At 45.1% G+C, this 12,308-nt stretch overlaps 1 protein-coding gene across 2 annotated transcripts in view; it reads right to left on the bottom strand.

Moving 5' to 3' along the window:
- The window catches only part of celf4 (CUGBP, Elav-like family member 4), a 110,388-nt gene that overhangs the window by 15,492 nt on the left and 82,588 nt on the right, over positions 1-12,308 (bottom strand). Inside the window, exons 3-8 of one of the 2 annotated variants that reach the window (XM_042298755.1) lie at positions 9,969-10,017; positions 7,565-7,693; positions 2,045-2,145; positions 1,724-1,864; positions 1,344-1,485; positions 945-1,097 (exon numbers count right to left, since the gene is read on the bottom strand). In XM_042298755.1, coding sequence (XP_042154689.1) covers positions 945-1,097; positions 1,344-1,485; positions 1,724-1,864; positions 2,045-2,145; positions 7,565-7,693; positions 9,969-10,017 — 715 coding nt within the window. The remainder of the gene's footprint in view (positions 1-944; positions 1,098-1,343; positions 1,486-1,723; positions 1,865-2,044; positions 2,146-7,564; positions 7,694-9,968; positions 10,018-12,308) is intronic. The other variant, XM_042298760.1, reaches the window with a different exon arrangement.

The following is a 12,308-nucleotide window of genomic DNA, read 5'->3' as shown; positions in this document are numbered from 1 at the left end:
TAAGAGCATTGAAGATGGGTCGTGGCTGGGTCTTCCAGCATGACAACGACCTGAAACACACAGCCAGGGCAGTGTGTGCAAACCTGGTCAAGAACTACAGGAAATGTATGATCTCTGTAATTGCAAACAAAGGTTTCTGTACCAAATATTAAGTTATGCTTTTCTGATGTATTAAATACTTATGTCATGCAATAAAATGTAAATGAATTACTTAAAAATCATTCAATGTGATTTTCTGGATTTTTGTTTTAGATTCCGTCTCTCACAGTTGAAGTGTCCCTATGATAACAATTACAGACCTCTACATGCTTTGTAAGTAGGAAAACTTGCAAAACCGTCAGTGTATCAAATACTTGTTCTCCCACTGTATATCCCAATGCACCAGGGCAGTAATTGGGGACATTGCCCTGTGTAGGGTGCCATCTTTCGTCTGGGACGTTAAACAGGTGTCCTGACTCTCTGTGGTCACTAACGATTCCATGGCATTATCGTAAGAGTAGGAGTGTTAACCCTGGTGTCCTGGCTAAATTCCCAATCTGGCCCTCATACCATCATGGCCACCTAATCATCCCTAGTTTTAGCTAATTCATCTCCTCCCCCCTGTAACTATTCCCCAGGTTGTTGCTATAAATGAGAATGTGTTCTCAGTCAACTTAACTGGTAAAAAAAACATGAAAACCATTCTATCCATCTACTGTATGTAGATCATTGGGTGTACTCTGTGTGCCTTATGGCGAGTGTGTTTCACTCAGGTAGTGAGTGTGTGTTATATTGTCTCTATATATCCTTAAGCAAGTGTATGTTGTGCTGAATCCAGAGCAGACTAGGTGAACAGTCTGTCGATGTACCCTTGAGCAAGGCACCTAACCCTAATTGCTCCTGTAAGTTGCTTTGGATAAGAGCGTCTTCTAAATGACTAATATGGGTGGTTGTGGGAGGCTCACCAGGATAGGGGTGTATCCCGTTGGTGTACACAGCTTCGGCAGGGGGCTGCCCGTTAGCCTGAGGGGGCGGCATTCCATTGAAACCATTCACACTGATGGGAGAGGGGATACTGGTCACCGTGGGGCCGCCGATACCAGGGGGGGTACTGCCACCTGGCAGATAGCGATGACGAAAGAGAGAGAGATGAGCAGGTGACATTGCTCGTTGTCAGGCCAGTTAACTGGCAGAGTTTGGTCTCACAACCTAGGGTGTTTTATACTGACAACTGATGTTGTCTGATACTGACAACTAAGGGAGATTTATCTTACAACTAAGTCCAGGACCCCACCCAAGCTGATAATGTCCTAACATGGTTGCCTTACATTGGGAGAAGTTGAACCCTTGAATGCTGCCCTCACCTGAGGTGGGGGTCATGTGCCCTCCTGGGAGTCCGTTGATAGTGGCCATGTGCTGCATCTGTGCGGCCGCGAAGGCTGCCATAGGGCTGAGGTAGCCCCCCTGACCTACTGACGCCATCAACGCTGCCTGCTGCTGCTGCACCTGCATGGGGAGAGAGGGAGCCAGGGGAAAGGAGGGAGATATGGGGAGAGAGGGAGCCAGGGGAAAGGAGGGAGATATGGGGAGAGAGGGAGCCAGGGGAAAGGAGGGAGATATGGGGAGAGTGAGAGAGTGACTTTATTTTGTCAAGTTTCGTCTGCACTGTTTTTGTGCTTCAGCTCACACCCTACTTTGTATGTGCGTGTGTGTGTGGGCGTACTTGCGTGTGTGTGTGTTCTACCTGTGCGTAGGCCCCGTAGGCCCCAAACTGCAGGGCCATGGGGTTGAAGATGCCCATCTGACCAGCCATCTGCTGCATGCGCCGGATGGTGCGCTCCTTATCCGTGTCGGCAAACTTCACCACCAGACTTGAGGACGCACCCTGCCGCACGCGCGCACACACACACACACACACACACACACACACACACACACACACACACACACACACACACACACACACACACACACACACACACACACAGTGAGAGAGAAGAGGAGTACATGTGTTAACACATACAAACATACACTACCAAGGACACACACTAGCTGATACACTCACCATATTGAATACTGAACTCACAGGCATTGTCTGGCTGCCGTGTAGCGCACTGATAGCTGCCTGAGCTTCAGCGTGAGAGGAATACTTTACGAACGCACAACCTGAGAGAGAGAGAGAAGCAGAGAGAGAGAGACAGGGCAGAGAGGGAGAGAGAAACACACAGAGAGAGAGAAACAGAGGAAAACAGAGAGAGTGAGGAGAGAGAGAGAAAAGTCAATCAGTCAGACAGTCTGTCACTATCCACATAATTTAAACCCTCTTCCATAAGGAGTTGACTGATGAAGCCCAACGATAATTATTTCACTTACAGTACTATCGATGAAACTCAGTGATGAATCTGAATGATCAAGCTCAGTGATTATTGGGCGTCCCCATCGTTCCCATTCAACTCACTGACAGAGTTCCCTGATGAGGCTTATTGATGAATGTGAATGATAACACGTACAGTATTCATTGGGCTTAGTTGCAATGAAGCATATTGATTAGTGTAAGCCCGCTGATGAACAACATGAAGTAAAGCAATGAAGCGGCACTGACCAACCTAATGAGGTTTACCACTAAAGCCTGCCAATGAAGAGCACTGATGAAGGGTGTAAGGTGAAGTTGCCCCTAGACGCTGATCTTGGGTCAGTTTAGTATTTTCTTGGTGCAGTGGTACCGCTTGCCGTGTGGTAACAGAGAGAACTGTCTATGACTTGGGTGGCTGGAGTCTTTGACATTTTTAGGGCCTTCATCTAACACCGCCTGGTATAGAGGTCCTGGATGGCAGGGAGCTCGGCCCCAGTACATCACTCACGCTGAGCTAGTAACATCTGTAGCATCTTGCGGTTGGATGCCAAGCATGTGCCATACCAGGAGATGATGCAGCCAGTGAAAATGCTCTCAATGGTGCAGCTGTAAAACTTTTTGAGGATTTGAGGGCCTATGCAAAAATCTTTTCAGCCTCCTGAGGGGGAAGAGGTGTTGTCGTGCCCTCTTCACGACTGTGTTGGCATGTGTGTACCATGATATATCCTCAGTGTCACAAGTTACGGTTTAAATTGAATATAAGAAACAACTGCAGCTATCACAAACAGTGTTGTCGATCAGAGTCTTAAAAACAGGCAAGGACACTAACTCCCATAACTTTAATATCTTTTGAAGCATGTTCCAGGATGAAGGGGCATTATGGGAAAAATATTGTTTCCCCATCTCAGTTCTAGCCTTAGGTACAGACAAGGACAGCAGCGACTGTGAACGAAGACTGTATTGAGTGACTGATCTGGTCAGTAAGGAACAGAGATACAAAAGGAGTTGTCCCATCAATGCTTTGTACACAAAAAGTGTACCAGTGCTTTAGCCTCCTGTTGGAGAGAGAAGTCCATTGCACAGTGATGTGTAAGTGATCTAGCATTTGTAATAAATCTTAAAACACCATGTGTCCGGAGTTGTAAGGTATTTGCTGAGGCCTGCATAGACAATATCCCCATAATCCAGCACTGATTAAAAAATTTTTTTTTAAACTTACATTGAAAAGTGAGATTTGTTCCTAAAATAGAATCCCAATTTTAAATTCAGCTTCTGAGTAAAATTATTAATGTGCTGTTTAGAATTCAGCTTTTCATCTAACCAAATCACAAGATGTGGTAGGTGGTGACCCTATCAATTTGCTGGCCTTTTATAGTTCAAATATGCAAGTGACTCCATCTGTTTACTTTCAGGGAAGAGAAAACCATACATTTTGTTTTCCTTGCATTAAGCACAAGTTTCTATTCGAATAAGCTGCCTTTTTTCGTGGTATCCAATTGTTAGTAGTTAATATCTTGTCTCATCGCTACAACTCCCGTACGGGCTCGGGAGAGACGAAGGTCGAGAACCATGCGTCCTCCGAAACAAAACCCTACCAAGTCGCACTATTTCTTAACACAGCGCGCATCCAACCTGGAAGCCAGCCGCACTATTGTGTCGGAGGAAACACCGTGCACCCGGTGACCTGGTCAGCGTGTACTGCGCCCGGCCCACCACAGGAGTCGCTAGTGCGCGATGAGACAAGGATATCCACACCCTCCCTAACCCGGACGATGCTAGGCCAATTGTGCGTCGCCCCATGGACCTCCCGGTCGTGGCCAGCTACGACAGAGCCTGGGCTCGAACCCAGAGTCTCTGGTGGCACAGCTAGCACTGCGATGCAGTGCCTTAGACCACTGCTCCTCCTGGGAGGCCGAATAGCTGTCTTTTGAATAACATCAAAAGCCAACTGTAAGTCTTTAAAAGTCTTCTCAATTTTAGATGCTCTAGAATAAATAATTGTGTCATCGGCATACAGATGGGGATTTGCAGGGTCAACAGACTTCCCTATATCATATACAGTGTAAAAAGGATCGGACCTAAAATTGAGCCCTGGGGAACTCCTTTTGTAAGCCTTCGAAACTCAGATTTCATACCCTTCTGTGCTACATACTGTGTTCTGTTACAAAGGTCGTTTTGGAACCAATCCACTGCATCAACACTTAAATCAACCTGTTCTGGCACCACACTGTCAGGTCTCTGATCTCCACCCTACAGGCTGTCTCATCATCATCTGTGATCAGGTCTGCCACCGTCATGTCGTCAGCAAACTTAATGATGCTTCTGCAGTCAATGGCAATGCAGTCGTGGGTGAACAGGGAGTACAGGAAGGGACTAAGCATGCACCCCTGAGGGGCACCCGTGTTGTAGGTCAGTGTGGCAGATGTGTTGTTGCCTACCCTCACAAATTGGGGGCAGCCCGTCAGGAAGTCCAGGACCCATTTATAGAGGGAGGTGTTCAGTCCCAGGGTCCTTAGCTTAGTAATGAGCTTGGAGAACACAATGGTGTTGAACACTGAGCTCCAGTCAATGAACAACATTCTCACATAGGTATTCATCTTGTCCAGCTGAGAGTTGGCAGTGTGGAGTGCAATAGAGATGGCATCATCTGTGGATCTGTTGGGTCTGTATGCAAATTGGAGTGGGTCCAGAGTGTCTGGGATGATGGTGTTGATGTGAGCCATGACCAGCCTTTCAAAGCATTTCCTGGCTACAGATGTGAGTGCTACGGGTAATAGTTGTTTAAACATGTAGGTATTGAACATTTCAGTGAAGACACTTGCCAGCTGGTCAGCATATGCTTTGAGTACGCATCTGGCCCTGCACCCTTGTGAATGTTAACCTGTTTAAAGGTCTTACTCACGGTTCAGTGTTACTTGCCTTGAAGCGAGCATAGAAGGCATTTAGCTCATCTGGAAGGCTCGCGTCACTGGGCAGCTCATGGCTGTGTTTCCCTTTGTAATCTATGATACTTTGCAAACCCTGCCACGTCCGACGAGCGTCAGAGCCGGCTTAGTAGGATTCGATCTCAATCCTGCATTGATGCTTTGCCTGTTTGATGGCTCATCGGAGGTTGTAGCGAGATTTCTTATAAGCGTCCAGATTAGCGCCTCGCTCCTTGAAAGTGGCAACTCTGGTTGGGATATGTATGTACGGTCACTGTGGGGACGATGTCGTCCATGCACTTATAAATGAAGCCGGTGACTGATGTGGTAAACTGCTCAATGCAATCGGATGAGTCCCAGAACATATTCCATTCCTTGCCAGCAAAACAGTCCTGTAGTTTAGCATCTGCTTCATCGGACCACTTCCGCATTGAGAGAGTCACTGGTACTTCCTGCTTGAGTTTTAGCTTGTAAGCATGAATCAGCAGGATAGAGTAATGATCAGATTTTCCAAATGTAGGGCGAGGGAGAGCTTTGTATGCGTTTATGTGTGTGGGGTAAAGGTAATCTAGAGTTTTGTCTCCTCTAGTTGCACACGTGATATGCTGGTAGAAATGACGTAAGAAGGATATCAGTTTCCCTGCATCAAAATCACTGGCCATTAGGAGCAACACCTCTGGATGACCATTTTCTTGTTTGCTTATGACCCTATACAGCTCGATAAGTGCAGTCTTAGTGGCAACATTGGTTTGTGGTGGTAAATAGACAGCTACGAAAAATATAGATGAAAACGTCCTTGGTAAATAGTATGGTCTACATGAGGTATTCTAACTCAGGCGAGCAGAACCTCAAAATTTCCTTAATAGTAGAGATTGGACACCATCTGTTGTAAAAAATACAAATAAAAAAGAGACACACACACCTCCCTCCTTGAGCTTACCCGAGGCTATCGTTTGATTCTGCCGATGCATAGAAAAGCTAGCTAGGTGTACGCTGAGTGTACTAAACATTAGGAACACCTGCTATTTCCATGTCATAGACTGACCAGATGAATCCAGGTGAAAGCTATGCTCTCTTATTAATGTCACCTGTTAAATCCACTTCAATCAGTGTAGATGAAGGGGAGGAGACAGGTTAAATAAGGATTTTTTAAGCCTTGAGACAATTGAGACATGGATTCTGTATGTGTACCAGTCAGCCATTGAATGAGCAAGACAAAATATTTAAGTGCCTTTGAACGGGGTATGGTAGTACCGGGTTATGTGTGTCAAAAACTGCAACGCTGCAGGGTTTTTCACACTTAACAGTTTCCTGTGTGTATCAAGAATGTTCCACCACCAGAGGACATCCAGCCAACTTGACACAAACGTGGGAAGCATTGGAGTCAACATGGGCCAGCATCCCTGTGGAACGCTTTTGACACCTTGTAGAGTCCATGCCCTGACGAATTGAGGCTGTTCTGAGGGAAAGGGGGGGGGTGCAACTCAATATTAGGAAGGTCTTCCTCATTTTTACCGTTACTCAGTGCATATTATCCATGTCCTTGCTCAGCCATGGCTCCGAGAAAAATAGGATATTACAGTTCTTCATGTCCTGTTGATAGGATAGTCTCGAACGGAGCTTGTGCAGTTTGTTTTCCAGGACGGTAGACACGGTTTATTTACTCGCCAACGTAGTTTCGTCAGGCTGCCTGAACGTCGGCCTCTCTTACGCCGTCTCCTCTTTTTCCGAATCTCTGGGAAAAGGGCCTTGTCCGGGGTGAGCAGTATGTCCTGGGTTGCCGAATCACTAAGGTAGAAATCTTCATCCAAATCGAGGTTAACAACATGTGGCTGTTCTGATGTCCAGAAGCTCTCTTCGGTCATAGGAAACGATGACAGATCATTATGTACAAAAGCACAAAAAAACCCACTAAATAGCAGAATTGGTCAGAGGCTCGTAAAACGGCAGCTATCCATTGCAGCGCCATTCTTGAGGGAGGGGAATCTGATCCTAGATCTGTACCTATGGGAAACTTCACCCCGGATCCTGATGAAGAGTATGGTGAAGATTCCTAAAAGGTCACTGTTAGCCAGGCATAGGCTAAATGCCAAATAACATAAATCCCGGAAATGAAAGCACGCTAAAGTGTGATGATAGAATACAATGCATCTGGCTATTGTTAAGTCAAGGTGACAATGATTTAATTGCTTAAATCCCAACTCAAATAAATACAAATAAATAAAGACATGTTTGAAATGTCCTTAATGCTATGGTGTGATGATGAACATTACAAAGCTGTGGTGGTGGTGGAACCACACACACTGACCTTTGCTGTTTCCATCAGGACCTCTAAGGATGGTGCACTCTTCAATGCTGCCAAACGACTCAAAGAGACGTCGCACATCATCTTCGGACTGCTGCTTGTTGAGCATTCCCACAAATAGTTTTCTGTCTTCTGAAACAAAGAGGAACTGGTCATGAACAGGTATGTGTGTGCACACGTGGGTGTGCACTTGTGACGAGTGTGTGTGTGTGTGTGTGTGTGTGTCTGTGAATGTTTTCAAGTGTATCGAGTTTTCAGTGTGCAAGGCTGAGAGCGTGTGTGTTTGTGTGTGTGTTTAGGGTCTGCTTCACCCTCTGCCTTTGCCTGACAAGCTGTCCTTGCAGAGTCAACAAGACTAATCTCAGCTCTGGCCATGCACAAGGGAGAATGTTTACAAGTGTGGCTCGGAGATCAGGGATGGAGGACACACACATTGACTGCCAAAGTCTTCACAGCTCCCATGGGATGGCACCAGTAATCGTTACATCTCTCAGAGGGAAACAATGCTTAACACAACACACTAACATATTCATTTTGAGATGAAATCAATAGGAACCAATAAGTCTTTGACTCTCTAGGGCGGGGATGTTTGAAGTGATGCAATGTTTACAGACCAAGTCTATAGGACCATAAAGAAGTATTTGACTAGAGAATGTCCATCGAACCAACTATATGGTGAGGCCGTTCTGGGGAGAGTTTCACCATTTCCCTGACACAGATGAACCCTACTCCTGGATTAAAAACTATGCTCATTGGAGAATCTCCATTTAAATCCTGTTTTAGTCCAGGACTAGATTTCGGGCGATTTCACACCAAATTGGTTTGGAGCGGTTTTTCCCAACTTTGGCACGTTTTCCCTCTTTAGTTCGGTTAGTTTGGACTGGTGTGCACACTCTAAACAACGCACCGTGGTTCACTCAAAAGGGTGGTCTCAGTCTGATTCCATTTGTGTGGGGGTGCGGTTCGCTGCAGATGAGAATGCAGTCCAGACCAAACACAGGAAAATAACAAGAGGTATTATTGGTTGTTTGACTATGAACATTTGATCCACACAGTACCATAACTTGATCTCTTTGAAACATTGTAAATCGCAGCGCATTTATGAGAGCATCCGATGCAGATTAGGGGAGACGGGCCACTGAAAGTAGCCCATTTAAGGTGCAGTTAGAGAGGCGCTGTTTCCTCCCGCGTGTTGTTGGAAGACCCAGAAAAGGAAGTAACATGAAGTTTGGGACATACATTTTTATTTTTTGATAATCATAGATGGATTGAACGTGAAGATTTCTCTCCAATAAACAAATGACTTGCATTAACATGTGGTTTTGTTCAGGTGTTTTAGTTCGTTTGACATTTGGCAATGTGAAACCGGCCGGACCAAATGAAAAAAAAAGAAAATACAAATGTAACAAAAAATCAAACTCTGATTTGAACTATTGCTCAGGACTATGTGTGAAAACGCCCTTAATCTGTGTCCAGGAAACTAGTCACGATACTTCCATTTCAAATAAGCTAAAATGCCTGAATGTGTTTTCAGGGCAGAATCAGTCCCTGGTTTGAGGGGAAGAATGAAAACCAGCAGTGGTGCGAGGCCTGGATTTGAGGAAGAGGGACTTAGAGAAAGAGGGGATGATAGAGAAAGAGAAAAATAAGGTAGAGAAGAGAGAGGGAGAGAGAGATGTGGGAAATTGGGGATTGAGAGAGGTAAAGGAAGAGAGAGGGTGAGGGAGAAAAGTAAGAATCCTTCTCTAGCCCTCCCACCAATTGTTTCTCTCTTCACTCCACAGCTCCATCAATCACAGTTAGAGAGGACCGGAATAAACAGGGAGGAAGTCATGCAATCCCTCAGTAACTCTCTCTCTCTACCTCTTCTCTCCTCTCTTTCTGTCCTTCTTCCCCTCACATGCTCTTCTACTTTTCTCTCTCTTTCTTTCTTTCCTTCTCCCTCTCCTGCCTCCTCCCCCATTCTCCACCTTTATCTCTCTCACATGATATGATTTTTTCCTCATTGCATGCTCTACTTCTTTTCCCCCTCTCTCTCTCTCTCTCTCTCTCTCTCTCTCTCTCTCTCTCTCTCTCTCTCCCTCGCTATTCAAAACTTGCTTATGCTTAATTCCCAACTAAATTGATGTTGGACGGAGAGCGTTTATTTTAAGAGAGTTGAGCAATACAAAGAGAGACTGTGACCAATGTTTATGTAAGACATTACAAATGTTTGAGAACCCTGTGGGGCTGGCTGGGATTCTGTCAGTTTCCGTCGAGGTAGGGCCATTAAGCGTGACACGTTGGGAGTGGGACTGTGTGTGTGTGTGTGTGTGTGTGTGTGTGTGTGTGTGTGTGCGTGGAAAGAGAGGGGTAATGGTGACACTGATGTGGGACGGCAGCCAAGTTTAAAGAAGTGGAGCACTACCTCCTCGACTCTCGCTGTCCGCAGGCTTCACCTGGATAGGCCTGTTCATCTGGAGAGAGAGAGAAGAGAGATAGGGAAAGATGTTAGGATTGCTTACTCCACATCAAGTAGTTACACACCATTTACTAAATGTTGATGACCGCTTTGGCAAATAAGTAACATGTCTTGTAAATGTGTTTTGTATAATGTAATTGCGTAGGGTGGGAGAGAAGGACTTGAGATTTGATAGTACAGGTGCAGTAATTTAGAGAGGGAGATGAAAAAGGATGGCGAGAGAAGGGAGAGGATGCGTTCTTACATGTTTGGCAGTGTGATGTTTAAGTACATTGCAGTTCACCAGCCCCTATATACTGTAGACACATCATTTTGAATTGGTCTGGCTATGTCCGTCTGTCCATATATCTGTCCGTCTGTCTGTTTAAATGCTCTAGACACCCAGTTTTTCCATAAGGCCTTGTCACCCTGCATGTGAGCCTTCTTTAGCTCTCGCTGGCCAGCCCAGACACTCCTCCTTCCATTCCCCCTCTTTCCTTTACACTCCTCCTTCCATTCTTCCACAGCCTTTCTGTCAATCCTGGCTGCTTTCCCAATGCTCTCAGTCTCAGTAATACACGCCGCAAAACGCTCGCTGCCAATCAATGTTTTAATATGCCAATCGCCACGCTGCCAGGAGGGAAGGGAGAGGGGGGTGAGCAGGAACGACGTGCCACAGAGGGGAAAGAGAGAGAGCGAAGGGTGTACGTGTGTGGATGTGCGCATGTTGGTGCGCTTGTTTGTGTCTGTGTCTGTGTCTGTGTGTGTTGTCGGGTAGTGTAGGAAAGGATGTATGCGTCACGGTTCTTACATTCTCCCAATTTGTTGCAATTACAATGCACAGACTAACCAAAACAAAAACACTGTTGAGTGATACACCGTGATGAATTAAATTCATGGTTAGTGGACTGGCCAACACTCTGGATTAGATGGAGCTCAATAAAGCCATGTTTGGCTCTAACGTTAACGACCTGTAAACACAGTAAACAACAAGAGGTTGACAATATTAGGGGAACAATTTCGTATATTACTGTATTTTTTGTATCTCTTCCTCAGTGTAAAAAGTCCTGGCCTGCTAAATCTCTCCATGCACAATAACACTCCTTCGTCTAAGACCCAGTCACCCTTTCCCCTTCTCTCTCTCCTTTCCTCCCTCTCTTTCATCGCCGCGCTAATGTTTTTAATGTACTTTGATGCATTATTTATGTCACCCTGGCTGTTGATATCGAAAGAGAGAGAGAGAGAGAGAGGGAAAGCGAGAAGGAGGTGCGGAGAGAACGATAGAGGGAAAGAGTGGTGGAGAGACCGAAAGACAGCGAGAGAGAGCGAGAGAGAGAGAGAGAGAGAGAGAAAAGGGAGATAAAGTGTGAGGATAAAGAAAACGTGGGACTAAAAGAAGACAGATGGATGGAAGCATATTGAGCAACATTAAACATCATTTAGAACAGCCTACAACTATCTAGCCCACATTCTCCACTATACACTTCCCTCAGAGAGAAAATACCATCTCCAGCTCAATTTCACAAAAAGGAGTACCATTAAAACGCACACATGCACACACTCGCATGCATGCACACACACACAGGCACACACACACACCCTTTGCACATCCACCCACGGTGTCTTAGTGAGAAACAGACGTTGTGCTGTTTGCATGTGAGTTGAGAATTTCTCTGCTTCATTCACACTTGCAAACACACACACACACACACACACACACATCAAAAAACACCTTTCTGGGAGCATGCTTCTTCTCCTACTAGCAAAGGCACTCACACACACAGAGCTCAGCCCATTGTTGATCCAGTGATGACAGTCCACTCCTGCAGCAGCAGCTCTTTTTGTGTGGCCTTGGAGAACATGATATACAGTCACCTTCAAAATTATTGGCACCCTTGATAAAGATGAGCAAAAAAAGACTGTATAAAATAAAGAATACAGATACTGAGCCATATTGTATGCAATTTAAAGAAAATATATATATTTTATACAAATACAATTTCTCAAAGAAAGAGATGTTGTTTAAAGGTCCAATGCAGCTGTTTTATCTCAATATCAAATATATTCTGGATAGCAATTAAGTTCCTTACTGTGATTGTTTTCAATTAAAATGGTCAAAAATAAACAAAAATAGCTCCATAGCAAAGAGCAATTTCTCAAGTGAATTTTTGCTAGGACTGTGTGGGAGTGGCCTGAGTGAGTTTACCACTGTTCCAGTGCTTTTAAACGTCTTAATTATTGCCCTAATAGTGGTAAGTGGAATAGATGATTATTTAATTTTTTTTACCCATTGTTGAATTTATGAAG

Source organism: Oncorhynchus tshawytscha, linkage group LG02 (assembly GCF_018296145.1).
Source record: "Oncorhynchus tshawytscha isolate Ot180627B linkage group LG02, Otsh_v2.0, whole genome shotgun sequence".
Taxonomy (NCBI): domain Eukaryota; kingdom Metazoa; phylum Chordata; class Actinopteri; order Salmoniformes; family Salmonidae; genus Oncorhynchus; species Oncorhynchus tshawytscha.
This window is presented reverse-complemented; position numbering and strand designations above follow the sequence as displayed.